At 41.1% G+C, this 15,759-nt stretch overlaps 1 protein-coding gene and 1 long non-coding RNA gene across 7 annotated transcripts in view; one reads left to right on the forward strand and one right to left on the reverse strand.

The window, feature by feature from the left end:
* The window catches only part of LOC122556968 (protocadherin gamma-C5-like), a 274,931-nt gene that overhangs the window by 155,563 nt on the left and 103,609 nt on the right, over nt 1-15,759 (reverse strand). The window contains exon 1 of one of the 6 annotated variants that reach the window (XM_087995087.1): nt 4,432-7,042. The exons of the other annotated variants lie outside the window; for them this stretch is intronic. Within the exon in view, the coding sequence (XP_087851213.1) occupies nt 4,432-6,876 (2,445 nt within the window). The 5' untranslated portion in view covers nt 6,877-7,042. Of the gene's footprint in view, nt 1-4,431; nt 7,043-15,759 lie in introns of those variants that run through there. 6 annotated transcript variants of the gene reach the window in all.
* Nucleotides 7,300-15,759, forward strand: part of LOC122556426 (uncharacterized) — a 70,099-nt gene continuing 61,639 nt past the window's right edge. The window contains exon 1 of the long non-coding RNA XR_015759690.1: nt 7,300-7,433. This is a non-coding gene — a long non-coding RNA (uncharacterized LOC122556426). The remainder of the gene's footprint in view (nt 7,434-15,759) is intronic.

The following is a 15,759-nucleotide window of genomic DNA, read 5'->3' on the forward strand; positions in this document are numbered from 1 at the left end:
GGTGGCAGAGGCAGGCACGGTAGATTCATTTGAGATGCATGAGTAGGTGGGGAGCAGAGGGATACAGATGCTTAGTAATTAGGCGGCAGGTTTAGATGGTAGATTTGGATCGGCTCAGGCTTGGAGGGCTGAAGGGCCTGTTATTGGGCTGTACATTTTATTTGTTCTTTGTTTATTTAGATTGTTTGTGGGAAGTAAAAGACCTAAAGGATCCAAAGCTGACCTTCAAGAAGCACAACCACAATCCGTCATTCAGTATCAAAAATCTACCACCACTCAACATTTCCTGTCACTGAGCTAATTCAATATCCAGATTGTCATTTTACTTATTCATCCATTTATGGAATGTGGATGTCATAGGCTGGACCAACATTCATTATCTATTCCGAGTTGCTCTTGAGAATTTATTGGTGAACTGTCTTTCTTAACCACTGCAGTCAATTTGACATAAATACCTCGACAGTGCTGTAAGGCGAGGAGTTCCAGGATATTGACCGAAAGGCACTGAAGGAACGATGGTACATTTCCAAGCCAGGATGGCGAGTGAGTTTAAGGGAAACTTGCAGGTGGTGGTGATCCCATGTATCTTATGCTGCTGTTCCTCTAGTGTCAGTGGCTGTAGATATGAAAATTGATATTTAAGTAGCATTTGTGAAATTCTACAGTGATTATGATTGTATAGAGTGCTGCTACTGAGCTTTGAAATGAGGGAGTGAATGTTTGTGGATATAATGCCAGTCAAGAGCCTTAGCAAAAATGGGAATTGGGGGAAAACTCTCAGATGGTTGAATCATACCTGAGACCCAGGAAGATGGACACGGTCAGCCATCTCAGCTCCAAGGCATCTCTGCAGGAGTTCTGCAGGGTACAGTCCTAGGCTAAACTACATTCAGCTGCTTCATCAATGACCTTCCCTCCATCATAAGGTCAGAAGTGGAGACGTTTGCTGATAATTGCACAATGTTCAGCACCATTCATGACTCCTCAGATACTAAAGCAGTTCATGTCTAAATTGCAAAAGAGTCGGACAATATCCGGGCCTCAGCTGAAAAGCGGCAAGCAACAGCTACACTGCACAAATAGCAGGTAATAGCCATCACCAATAAGAGATAATCTAACCATCCCCACCTTGACATTCAATGTTGTTACCATCACTGAAATCTCACAATCAATGTCTGTAGGTTAGCATTGACCAGAAATTCAACGGCACTCAACATGTAAATATAGTGGCTACAAGAGCATGTCAGAGGTAAAGAATGCTGCAGTGAGTAACTCACCTCCTGACTCTCTAACATTTGTCCACCACCTACAAGCCACAAGTCAGGAGTGTGAAGGAATATTCTCCACATGCCTGGATGAGTTCAGCTCCAACAATACTCAGGTATTATAACACTGGAGGCAAATCAGAGAAGGTTCATTAGGGTGATCCATGGTTTGGAGGAATTGACTTCTAAGCAAACGTTAAACAGCTTTGATGTACTCATTAGAATTTAGAATCAGGAGAGATGATTTCATTGCAATATGTAGGATTCTCACAGGGCTTGACAGGGTAAATGCTAAGAGGATGTTTCCCCTCATGGGACAGTACAGGACCAAATGTCATAGTGTCAGAATTAAGGGCACCAATTAAAGCCTGAGATGAGGACAATTTCTTCTCTCATATGGTTGTGAGTCTTTTAAGCTTCTTGTCATTGTGAGTATGAAGGCAGATTCCTTGTGTATATTTAAAATAGATGATTATGGTTAGGCGGTAAATGGATTTTTGATCAGTCGGGGAATCAAAGGTTTTGGGTAAGGGACAGTAATGTGGATATGAAGAGTGTCACATCAACCATGATTTTATTGATTAGGTGGAGCAGGCCTAAGGGGGTAAACAGACACTCCTGTTCTGACGTCTTTTGGTATTATGGTGAAGTGGTTTGACATCATTCAGAACAAAGCAGTTTGCTTGATTGGCATCACATCCACAAACATTCTGTCATTCTACCATTGACACTCAGTAGCAGTTTGCACAAGATACACCGGAGAAATTCACCAAGGCTTCTTAGCACCTTCCAAACCCACATCCACTTTCATCAGAAGGACAAGAGCAGCAGTTACATATGAATGCCATCACCTGTAAGTTCCTCTCCAAACTACACATCCTGACTTGGAATTATATCACTGTTCCTTAACTGTTGCTGGATCAAAGTTCTGGAACTCCCTTCCTAACAGCATGAGGGTCACCCACAGCACATAGACTACAGCAGTTAAAGAAGGTGATGTACCTCCATCTCGTCTTGGGAAACTAGGGAAGGGTAATAAATGCTGACTCAGCCAGTGATCCCAAGATCCCACAAGGGAATAAAGAAGTTAAGCAAATTGTTTTGTCTAGATGGTGTCTTGATTATTGCTGGAACTGCACTCATTCTGGCAAACTGGGAGTATTCCAAACACTCCTGACCTGTGCCTTGTAGACAGTGGAAAAGTTTGGGAAATCACGATATGAGTTAGTCCCTTCTGGATTTCTGGCCTCTGACTTCCTCTTCAGGCATGATATTTATAGTGTTAGTCCAGTTCAGATCCCTAAAATACCATGATCTCCACATTATTGTGGGCTTGCATCTTTTTAACAATCTTCCTTGTTAAGATGCAGAGAATTTTCTACATCCAACTAAAAGATGTAATTTAACTTGTTTCGTTTCTCAGATTACTTCCAACGCAGGTCATGAACTGTACCCTCAAAATAAGTACCAAAATCATTGTCACAGCTTGAAGATCAGGATTGGATCAGGTGCACAAGAATGTGCAATATTTTTGCATAGGTGTTACCAGCATACACTTTAAGGACCACTGCTTCAGCATGCCACTAGGTACAAATAAATTGATCAGTTTCTGTTGTTCTAATGGAATGGCAATATGGAAATCTAAGTTTCACATGATGTGCTGTATAATGTTGCTTTTTGTGTTTAAATTGTTGCCTGCCTGAAGTTGGCAAGACTATTATTTTCATATTTAGAAGTCCTTCTGATAATTATATCATGCAGACCTTAGGTGTGGAAGGAGAAACAAAGGGTTCCTACCCCTGCTTTTTGTGTGCCCACTATCCATTTATCAGGTGTTGAATAAGCAGGCAGAAGCTGAAAATCACTCCATGAAATTATAACCACAGGGAGTGAAAAGACTGATGTGTTAGGTTTCAGTTATGTTTGTTCCAAGTCAGAACAGATTCTGAGACCTGAAGCTACAATATTGATTACAACAGTGCAGTGACTTATTTTTACTGCCTTTTTCCAAATTGAATTTTCAGGACTACAAGTGAGACCTCTGCACAGATGGTTAGAAGATGAATAAAATGTGTTTTGACAGTATAATTGTAATGTCCACATTCTGAATCAATTTCAAGCTCTGTGCAGTTCTCTAAGGCACCCAGGAGCTCAAGAGATCTTTAAAACTGGATTTGGTATTGTACTGGAGTTTCATTCAATGCAATATCTCTCAATCAATTTTAGAACTAGATCCCATCTGTACATATCATTTAAAGAAAACAGCAAAGGATACAGTGGTGCTGATATGATGGGCTGAATGTCATCTCTGTTATGTAATGTTTAATGTGGTACTATGGTGCAAATGATATTGGATACCTAAAGTTTGACTTGAGCTACCAGTGATCCCAATTTCCTTGTTTTTTTACCGATAGGCATGGAAGGCATTACCTCAATAAAACAAAAACAAAAATTGCTGGAGATACTCAGCAGGTCTGGCAGCATCTGCAGAGAGAAAGCAAAATTAAAGTTTCAAGCCCACTTCAGTTCTGAAGAACATTCTCAGATATTGTCAGAGCTGCTGAATTTCTTAAACAATTTCTGCTTTACTTTTACATTTTCAGCATCTGCAGTTCTTTATTCATTACTTAAGTGGTTTGTCTTTACCTAAGCAGCCATATCCATTAGGTATTAAACCTTCCCATAACTCCACTGACTTATGCACACCTTTTCATTTTGTACATCGTAGCTAAATCAGGAAAGCAATAAAATGGAATTCTTGATCAGGTTAGCCCATGCAGGTCCCAGAATATATTCAAACATTAAATGTAGTTTTAAGGCAAAAAAGCTTGACTTGACAGCAAAGTTGCAGTGACCCTTTTAATGCAGGTTCAATCTGGCACCAGGTATCAACTATCAACAAGGCAACTGCAAGAAAGACATTCATCACCAACAACAAAATCAGAAGGTGCTGGAAAAGCTCCGCAGGTCTGGCTGCATCTGTGAAGCCAAATCAAAGTTAAGTTTGAGGGTCGGTGACCCTTCCTCAGAAAACATCACCATCTGGGAAGAAGAAAGGCATTGACACTCAATTCACACTGCAAGATTACTATTGAAACGTAGTGACTTTGGTTGTTCATAGTTTGATTGTGCCAAGATTATTTAGTGAAATCAAATGACAACTCACCTCAGAATGTGGATTTTTCCAACTATTCGTTAACTCCCCTCTCCACTCTGCTAGAAGTGTATCAGTATTGGCTGCGTCATTTTGCAAAGTTGCTGTATTGTACGGTGCTAAGAAGACGAAATCTCCTTTACTTGATAACTGATTTGGACGAACTTTATAGGAGTATGTTCGAGAAAGCGACCCATTACCCACCAACTCAACGAAGTGTGGCGTTCCTTTATAGTCGGGTACAGTTTGAAAATATAGATGGGAATTTGGAAAAGTGTCGTCCCTGTGCCACCGATTTAAATTGCAACAGGATGGGGAAAGGTCACAGCAACGAGACCTACTTCTATCAGAATGGCACATGGTCACGATGAGGACGATTAGAATCACAAGGAGAATGGAGGAGGTTGAAGCTAGAGTGATTATCAAGTAAAAAGCTAAGTTAGAATTGGGACGGACATCATGGACTTGAGGAATTTGATCGGATAGCGTTTCTGCGTTATTATCTGTTATTAATACATTGATGGTTACTGTGCTTGAAAGGGGTGGGTGGCCATTGTCTTTAACTAAAACAATGAGTTTGTGAATGGGGTCGTCCTTCTCCATGAAATGACGAATTGTCCTAATTTCTCCTGAACCATGTGCTATGGTGAATAGGCCCGAGTCAGTGGCCTCGAGCAACTGGTAAGTCAAACGTGCATTCTGGCCAGAATCCGCATCTGCAGCCATCACTTTGGTCACGAGGTGGCCGGGGTCCGCAGAGCGGGGCACAGTGATCCCAGAATCGTTGTTGGTCAATGGGGAGATGATTTGGGGTGCGTTATCGTTCTGGTCAAGGACCACAATGTTGACGGTAACGTTGCTGTCAAGGACCGGGAATCCACTATCCTGAGCTTGCACGTGGATCTGAAAGTTTTTGAGTTCCTCGTAGTCGAAGGGGCGTTGGGAGTAGAGGATACCGGTGTCCGAGGTGATTGAAACGTAAGCGGACGCAGGCATGTTATGAACCAGACTGTTCAGGATCGAATACACAATATGTGCGTTCTGGTTTTGATCCGGATCCAAAGCAGAGACAGCACCAATAGATGAGCCAGCAGGACTGTTCTCGGGGACATATACCGTATAGGAAAGCTGTGCAAAACGTGGCGCATTGTCATTCATATCTGAAATCTGAACCAGAATGGTTTTGTTCGCTGAGAGAGGAGGAGATCCTGTATCAGTGCAGATTACATGGACCGTATATTGGGAATTCATCTCTCGGTCCAGGTGATGACTGATGGTCAGTGTATATGTATTTTTCAAGGATGACTTGAGATTAAATGGTAGCTCACCCGGAATCTGACATTCAAACTGCCCATTTATTCCTGAATCTCGATCAGTTACACGCATCAGTGCTACTACAGTCCCGGGCTGGACATCTTCGCGGACCGGGCTAGATACTGACATTAAGGTTATCTCGGGTGCATTATCATTCACGTCAATTATCTCTACTACAACTTTGCAAACCGCAAAGTGAATACTATCCTTTGCTTCAATATTAATCTCATAAAAGTTATCCTCCTCAAAATCCAATACCCCCTTGACTCTAATTTCTCCCATTCTGGAACCGAGACTGAAGAGGTCACGCACTCCGGCTGGGGTACTGCTGCTGAAGGAATAGCTTATTTGACCATTCGAACCTTCATCCAAATCAGTGGCATTGAGCTTGATAACCAAAGTACCCACTGGCACGTTTTCTGGTAACTTCACCTTGTACACTGCCTGCTCGAACACCGGCCAATTGTCGTCGACATCGAGAACAGTGATAAGAATTTGGGACGTGCCAGATCTTACTGGAGTTCCACCGTCAATAGCTGTCAGAGTTAATCGATGAGTCGCTAACGCTTCCCTGTCTAAAACTTTGGTTAGCACTAAGACCGCAGTTATACTGCCGTCACTGCTGTTCTTAACCTCTAAGGCAAAGTGTTGATTTGCGTTCAAATGGTAAGCGTTGATGGAATTGGTCCCCACGTCTGGATCGTGCGCGCTCGGGAGCAGGAAGCGCGTTCCCAGCGGAACTGATTCCACGATCTCCAGACGGAGCTCATCATTTGAGAAACTGGGTGAATTATCATTTATATCCAATATCTCAACTTCAGCGCTGTAGAGCTCCACCGGATTTTCGATGATAATGTTATTAGTAAGCACGCATCTTGCATTTTGTCCACACAGTTTCTCTCTGTCTATCTTAACATTCACGCGCAACTCTCCATTATCTAAGTTTACCTTAAAATACCGCTCATTGGCCTCAGACATTAATCGAAGCTTGCGATTAGCTAACTTGTTCACGTCTAAACCTAAATCCCTGGCGACATTCCCAACAAAGGCTCCCTGTTCCAGTTCTTCAGGAATTGAATAACGGATCTGTCCAGAGACATTTTCCCAGATACAAAGCAGGAAAATAAAAGACCACACTAGCATTCTCTGTCTGAATTAGTCTTCGCATTCGGAGTGCTGTAGGAATCCAAGGCGCCAACCACTTGTATGATCCAAAATGTCGCGATGAAGACTTGATATCCGTTCCCAATAGTTGAGAAAGACTGCATGGAAAAGATGGCTGTTGAATGTGAATGTAAACACCGAGTCAGTGCTTTCCCTTCTTTCCGATTCTTCGCTGTACGTGGTGTAAGGGGGAGGAGAGATGGATCTCTGGCAGCATTTGAGTACCTCATTGGTACACAGCGACACAAAGAGTCTCGGCCAATTATTGCACGGTACAGTCGTGGACTGCGTCAACAGTGCAGAAGGAAGTTGTCATTTGGCGTGTAGTTCGTTAATAGTTAAGAAATAAAAGAGGTGTGGGTATGTGTACATTGCATGAAATCCGACCAACTATTGTAAAGCTAGGCTTTTTGTTTTAGTATTTTAAACGTGCTACATGCATTTACGACTTGTGCAGTGGAAATCATTCCCGCCACCGTGTTCGTCAGTTCCTGAAAAAAAACAATGGCGAAGATAAAACTCCCAGAAATGTTATTGTGAGTCGAGAAATCTTATTGCCAGTTTCCGTTACAGACTTGGTTAAGCGAACTTCAAACGAAACAATTTGTCATGTCTTGCTGACTTATAGTTTTTTTAAATGCAGAAGTTTTTTTTTCTTGTTAAAATAATGAACCTATCGGATTTTTAAGATTAGATGTCCTTGTTATTTTTTCCCGGGCTATATTCAAAACGTGTGCTTTAAAGAATAATCAGTTACGTCTAGCCGAAAAAGAGTTTGCTTACAACAGTTCAGACAATCTCAATATTATTCGGAATCCATTTGGCTGCTGCATTGATTGGAAGTTCCAGGCGATGTAAAGCAACTCGAATGCACAGTCACACTGTTTACTATTCCATGCACAGGCGATAGCAGGGACAAGCAGCGAAAGAAACCATTTGCTGGAAATTTAATTTCTTTCTCCACCAGTGTTATATTCATGGTGGTGGCACTTCATTTAATCAAAATAAATGACTCCTACACGTAGACTTTAAAGGCACAGAAAATACTTCAATGAACGACAGAAACCGCTAACGCTGATCTTGAGTCTAGTTATGTAAACGGACAGGAGGGAATCCAGCTTTCGTAATCCTGGCACGAGAGTAAAGTTGTCATGTTAAGCTCAATAACACAGAACCAATTTCTTAAGACGATTCTTATCCAACAATTAAGGTAACAGCTGAGAAGGAAGAATCAAGTGACCATTCATACTAATGCAACTGCAGCTTCATTTAAAATGCAGTACTTTGACAAAGTAATGGAACACCAACAGCTGATTACCTGATATTGCTGTGTCGCAGAAGTATTGACAATGATGTTTAATCGTTTTTTGTTTTGTCCATGATAAAACGCATTACTGTAACCTCAGAAATGTAAGATGCAGGAAGAGGTCATTTGCTTCATCATTAGCGTTGGCTGATTTTAAAAAAAATGACTCATCATACTTTTCACCCCTTATTCCATAGCCCTGAAGGTTAAGGCATACCAACAGTGAAACAGAAAGGGGCAGAGGAAACAAATACAGAAAAATAAACTGCTGTTAATAGAGTCAAAGGAAGAAAAAAATCGTAAAAAAAAGCAATATTGATGACTTTTTACTTGAATGTGTGTAGAATTCAGAATAAAATAAATGAATTAATCATTACAGACATGTGGTTTATGAGGAGTTCAAAGCTGGCAACCTAGTATTCAGGGGTATGTGACCTTTCAAAAGGACAGGTAGGAAGTGAGGTTGCTTAGCATTTTGGGGAGCAAAATTGAATAAGTGTGGTAGCAAGAAATGGTCTTGGATCAGTAGACATAGAATCCATATGGCTCGAGGTAAGAAGTGAAAATGAGATGGTAGTAGTCATCTGTGGTCCCCTTACAATATCTAAGGCTGGGACAGAGAATAAATCAGCAGCGAATGAGGGCATGTTACAAAGGTGGTACATTAATAACGGGGAGAAAGTGAGGTCTGCAGATGCTGGAGATCAAAGTTGAAACTTTATTGCTGGAACAGCACAGCAGGTCAGGCAGCATCCAGGGAACAGGAGATTTGACGTTTCGGGCACAGGCCCTTCTTCAGGAATGAAGAAGGGCCTGTGCCCGAAACGTCGAATCTCCTGTTCCCTGGATGCTGCCTGACCTGCTGTGCTGTTCCAGCAATAAAGTTTCAACTACATTAATAACGGGTGACTTAGAATGGTCAGATTGGCAGAGGTAGCCATGAGGAGTAATTCATTTGTGTATTTGGGATAATTTCCTGGAATAATATTTTGTGGATCAGACTAAAGGTTTGGCCATTTTAGATATTGTCATGTGTAATGAGTCAAAAAAGTGTGCTGGTGCTGCCAAAGTACAACAGGTCAGACAGCAAGCAAAGAACAGGAAAATCGATGTTTCAGACAGAAGCCCTTCATCATTCCTGATGTCCGAAATGTCGATTCTCCTGCTCCTCGGATGCTGCGTAAACTGCTGTGCTTTTCCAGTGCCACACTTTTCAACTCCGATTTCCAGCATCTGCAGGCTTCACTTTCTCCCCTTGTGTGATGAGGCAGGTTTAATACATCTTCACTTGCTTAGTCCATGATCTTCCCTTCATCAGAAAATCAAGTATGATGATGTTTGCATATCATTCAACATTATTTGCGACTCCTCAGGTATTTAAGCTGTCCATGTCCAAAGCAACAAGACCCATACAAAACCCAAGTAACTGACAAGTGGCAAATAACATTGGTGCCACAAATGTAGCAGGCAATGTTAGACTGCAATTTGAGAGAATCTAGGCACTTCCCCTGAACATTCAATGGCATTATCAACACTGAATCTCGTGCTTCAACATTGACCAGAACTAGTGTGATTGCAAGACCAGTCAGAAGTTAGGAATCCTGCACTCTATAGCTTATGCCCTCACTTGCCAATTTCTCTCCACTGTCTACAACACACAAAGCTGGAGTATGGTGGAATAATCCCCAGTTGGCATGATGAAGGTAGCTGCAACAACACTCAAGAAGCTGGTATTGCCCATCTCGGTGAGACAACTGTACATATATAGACGAAGATGCAGAAGAGACACTTACGGCTCTATCAAGCTGAATTAATTTATTAAGTATTTAAGTGAATGATGCAAAGCTTTAACTGCTAGAAATATCTCAACCACCATCCCTTATTGCCCCAGGATCTGTAACCAAATCTAAGCATGATTACTCAGGAGAGTTCTTCTCAGTATATTCATCATGCTTCCTGATGCAGACAATTTCTTCACAGCTTTTGGTCTCTGGAGTTGCTGCTGAAATCAGGGATTTCCTGGACAGCTTTTATACAGGTCTCTGTGACATGAATATGCCTTATTTGAAATCAACTCTGCATGTAACCAATACTGAATGTTTTGTCGTCATTTAGTAGAGACAGCAGTTGGTGATTTCATGCAATCTTAGCTCTCCGCTGACCGTAATGATTCAAAGTAACTCCACTCACATAACAGCCCATTGTAAAGTCTCTTATCAGGGCCAGTACCTTCAGCCTTATCCCATGTAGGCCAAAACAAACTACTTGTTTGGTACAACATTCTCAAACATTCAGTCCATTTAACAGCAATACACAATAACAGCAGTATGAACCATTCACAAGATACACTGCAGAAATTCACCAATGCCCCTTAGATAGCACTTTCACACTTATGACCACTGCCATCTTGGGAAAGCCACCCAAATGCAAATTCCCCTTCAAGTCACAAATTATACTGATTTGGAATTGTACCACCATGTCCTGGAAATTCTCCTTAGCATTATGGATGTCCCAACACCAAATGGACTACAGTGTTTCAAGAATGCAGCTGACCATTGCCTTCTAAAGGGCAATTAATGATGGATGATAAATGCCAGCAAAGCACAAATCCTCTATATGAATAAAAAAACTCCATATTTTTCTACATAAGTCTTTCACACCATTTGATATTGAATTACTTTTAAGTAGCTGTTTGCAGTTCACATTTGCTACATCATAATCAAACTTCTTGAAATTTCTTTTTCCCTCAAATGAGAATGTGTTCTCTGTCTATTTTGTCCTTCTTCATAATTAGCATAAATCTAACTGAGTCATGATGACTTTTATCAAAAATGTTGGCTTCCTAATGCTGCTTCCAACTGTTGAACTGCTTTTCCTAACGCTAAGTCCTAAACTGCTGTTTTGAAGCCATTTTCCTCATTTCATTTCAATAATTCTGTCTCCTCTATAAGTTTTAAAAATGATAAAAATCACACAACACCAGGTTATAGTCCAACAGGTTTAATTGGAAGCGCACTAGCTTTCGGAGCGACGCTCCTTCATCAGGTGATAGTGATGAAGGAGCGTCGCTCCGAAAGCTAGCGTGCTTCCAATTAAACCTGTTGGACTATAACCTGGTGTAGTGTGATTTTTAACTTTATACACCCCAGTCAAACACCGGCATCTCCAAATCATTTTAAAAATAATTCTACCCCAGTTATTGAAATTTTTAACTATTATCAATATATTGTGTTTACATTTCTCAGATATTTTCCCACAAATTATTCTACCTTCGTCATGATAGTTCAGCGATTTTTAAAATTTTCACTTGCTAACTGCCAAACATAATGCAAGGACTTTAAGGAGCAGCATTATGTTCAAGTAACAAGTCCAGTAAATGCTATTAAATGTATTGCAAATATGTGACTAATCCGGTTGGATAATATTGTATAAGTATGCATTTACACAAATGGTTTATTCTAATTTATCCAAAAACGTTCTGGACGTAAGTTTGCTCGCTGAACTGGAAGGTTTGTTTTCAGAAGTTTCATCATCATACTAGGTAAAATCATCAGTGAGCCTCCAGTGAAGCGCTGGTGATATGTCCCGCTTTCTATCTATGTTATTAGTTTTCTTTGGGTGGGTTATGTCATTTTCGGTTCTTTTTCTCAGAGGGGTCCAGATCAATATGCTTATTGATAGAGTTCCATTTGGAGTGCCCTGCTTCAAGGAATTCTTGTGCAAGGGAGGAGATTGCAGAGCCATTGGCCTTGATTTTTATGTCCTCTTTGTCTACAGGAGTAGTCCCAGAAGACTGGAGGATAGCAAATGTGGTTCCCTTGTTCAAAAAGGGGAGTAGGGATAGCCCTAGTAACTATAGGCCGGTGAGTCTCACTTCTGTTGTGGGCAAAGTCTTAGAGAGAATTGTAAGGGATAGGATTTATGCACATCTAGATAGGAATAATGTGATCAAGGATAGTCAGCATGGTTTTGTGAAGGGCAAGTCGTGCCTCACAAACCTTATTGAATTCTTTGAAAAGGTGACGAAGGAGGTTGATGAGGGGAAAGCGGTAGATGTGGTATATATGGATTTTAGTAAGGCGTTTGATAAGGTTCCCCATGGTAGGCTACTGCAGAAAATACGGAGATATGGCATTGAGGGTGAGTTGGAGGTTTGGATTAGGAATTGGCTGGATGGAAGAAGACAGAGGGTAGTAGTTGATGGCAAAGTTTCTTCATGGAGTGCCGTCACTAGCGGTGTTCCGCAAGGATCTGTTTTGGGACCATTGCTGTTTGTCATTTTTATAAATGACCTGGAAGAGGGGTTAGAAGGTTGGGTGAGCAAGTTTGCGGATGATACGAAAGTCGGAGGAGTTGTTGACAGTGAGGAAGGATGTGGCAGGTTACAGCAGGATATAGAGAAGCTGCAGAGCTGGGCAGAAAGGTGGCAGATGGAATTCAATGTAGCTAAGTGCGAGGTGATTCACTTTGGGAAGAATAACAAAAAGATGGGGTACTGGGCTAATGGTCGGATACTTGGTAGTGTGGATGAGCAGAGGGATCTTGGTGTCCATGTACACAGATCTCTGAAAGTTGCCACCCAGGTAAATAGTGCGGTGAGGAAGGCATATGGCGTACTGGCTTTTATTGGTAGAGGAATTGAGTTCCGGAGTCCTGAGGTCATGATGCAGTTGTATAAGACTCTGGTACGGCCGCATCTGGAATATTGTGTGCAGTTTTGGTCGCCATACTATAGGAAGGATGTGGAGGCATTGGAACGGGTGCAGAGGAGGTTTACCAGGATGTTGCCTGGTATGGAAGGAAAATCGTATGAGGAAAGACTGAGGCACTTGGGGCTGTTTTCACTAGAGAAAAGAAGGTTTAGGGGTGACTTGATTGAGGTGTACAAGATGATTAGGGGGTTAGATAGGGTCGACAGTATGAACCTTTTCCCGCGTATGGAGTCGGGTATTACAAGGGGGCATAGCTTTAAATTAAGGGGGGGTAGATATAGGACTGATGTTAGGGGTAGGTTCTTCACTCAGCGAGTCGTTAGTTCATGGAATGCCCTGCCAGTAACAGTGGTGGACTCTCCCTCTTTATGGGCATTTAAGAGGGCATTGGATAGGTATATGGAGGATAGTGGGTTAGTGTAGTTTAGGTGGGCTTGGACCGGCGCAACATCGAGGGCCCAAGGGCCTGTACTGCGCTGTATTCTTCTATGTTCTATGTTCTATGTTCTATGTCTCTGTTTGGCTTGTCCTAGGATGGATGTGTTGTCCCAGTCAAAGTGGTGTCCTTCTTCATCTGTATGTAAGGATACTAGTGATAGTGGGTCATATCTCTTTGTGGCTAGTTGATGTTCATGTATTGTGATGGCTAGTTTTCTACCTGCTTGTCTGATGTAGTGTTTGTTACAGTCCTTGCAAGGTATTTTGTAAATGACATTTGTTTTGCTTGTTGTTCGTATAGAGTCTCTTAAGTTAATTAGCCACTGATTTATCTGAAGAAGGGCCTGTGCCCGAAACGTCGAATCTCCTGTTCCCTGGATGCTGCCTGACCTGCTGTGCTATTCCAGCAATAAAGTTTCAACTTTGATCTCCAGCATCTGCAGACCTCACTTTCTCCTCCTAGCCACTGATTTAGTATGTTGATAGGTTTGTGGGCTACCATGATGCCAAGATGTCTTGAGTAGTCTGCGAGTCATTACAGAGATGTCTTTGATGTAGGGTAAAGTGACAAGGGATTCTGGGAACATTGTGTCTGCTTGTTTCGGTTTGTTGCTGAGGAATCGGCAGACTGTGTTTATTGGATACCCGTTCTTCATGAATATGCGGTATAGGTATTTTTCTTTTTCTCTTTTTAGTTCCTCAGTGCTGCAGTGTGTGTGACCTTGTAAGGACTGTAACAAACACTACATTAGACAAACAGGCAGAAAACTAGCCATCACAATACATGAACATCAGTTAGCCACAAAAAGACATGACCCACTATCACTAGTATCCTTACATACAGACGAAGAAGGACATTGCTTTGACTGAGACACTTGACACATCATCCGAGGACAAGCCAAACAGAGACATGCATGAGAATTCCTTGAAGTATGGCATTCCAACCAGAACTCTATCAATATATACATCGATTTGGACCCCATCTATCATCCTCTGAGAAAAAGAGCCAGAAATGACACCACCTACCCAGAGAAACCTAAACACATAAATAGAAAGCCAAACAGACCAACAGCACTTCACCAGAGGCTCACTGATGATGTTATCTGGTATGGTGATGAAATGTCTGAAAACAAACTTTCCAGCTCAACCTGAGCTACAAATCCTTTCAACAATCGCTATCCAGAAAAGTATTTGGAGGTGATAAGGAAGCAATTGGGTTACTATACTGCTCTTGCAAATAATACAACAGCTTAGAACAACAACAGTTTGGTTGGACTTTACATTATTATGTTCTCACAAATCTGTAAGATCTGCTGTCTCTTCAATCTATCTTACCAGCATATTTTGTCAGGGAGCATTCTACACTAGATTTTGATCAACAAAGGTGATTAAACAAAATTATATGCTCATCTCACACATATTTTATGATAGTCTCATTTAAAGCATCAATACCTAACCAAAGATGCAACTGTGTTAGTAATGGAGATACAGCAGAAAGATATTCAGACTATGATTCTATTAGTTCAGGACTTATGTCTTCCTCCCCTTCATTGAGCAACCTTTGATTTAAAACCCTTGATAATCTTATCTGACAAAAAATTGTTATTCTCAGTCTTGGTCATTTCTGTTGATGCAGTATCCACAGACATATTAGGGTGGGGAGGTGAGGATGGAGCTTTACAATTATATTACCTTATATATGAAGAAGAATGTCTTCATTTTTTTTTCCTGTAGGGCATTACTCCAATTTTAGGAAACTGCTTTCTTCTTTTGAATACCCCCCTGAATGAAATTGTTTATCTTTATTATGCTTGATTACCTTGAGATAAACTCTGATTATAATCTCCCTCTTGGGTTAGATCGCAATTTCATGATTGTTCACGTCTGTACGCCATATGATAGAAAATAGATTGGAACTTTAAATTAGATGCAGAGGAGATCAATAACAATGAGATGAGGGAATTCAGTTATGTCCATTTAAGTATGTTTCGAGAACTGGGATTGTTCTCTTCAAACAAAAAAGGTTTAGGGAACATTTTGTAAAGGCATTCAAAGTGAGACATATAGCCATTTATGACATAGGAGGGCCTGTGACCTCCATGTAGAACCATGTCAATTCTCATTCAGTTTCTGTACACTTCAAGATTATTTCTTTTAAGTGTCCATCCAGTTTCCCTTTGGAATTATTGATTGTTTCTGCTCCAACTTCTTTGCTGAGCAGCAAATTTCCAATCAGAACAAGGAAATGTATGAGACTTTTTGATGTAACAAATTGAGAATAATTGCTTTTCAATGACAGAGGGGAATTGATGCACACAACTTCAAGATAATTGGCCAAAGAAATGCTGTGGGGGAGTTAAGAAGAATATTAGATTTTAGGCTTTGAATTGTCGTATATTGATTGAC

Source organism: Chiloscyllium plagiosum, unplaced genomic scaffold, assembly GCF_037043375.1.
Source record: "Chiloscyllium plagiosum isolate Xiang-an unplaced genomic scaffold, Cpla_swu_hap1 HiC_scaffold_16, whole genome shotgun sequence".
Taxonomy (NCBI): domain Eukaryota; kingdom Metazoa; phylum Chordata; class Chondrichthyes; order Orectolobiformes; family Hemiscylliidae; genus Chiloscyllium; species Chiloscyllium plagiosum.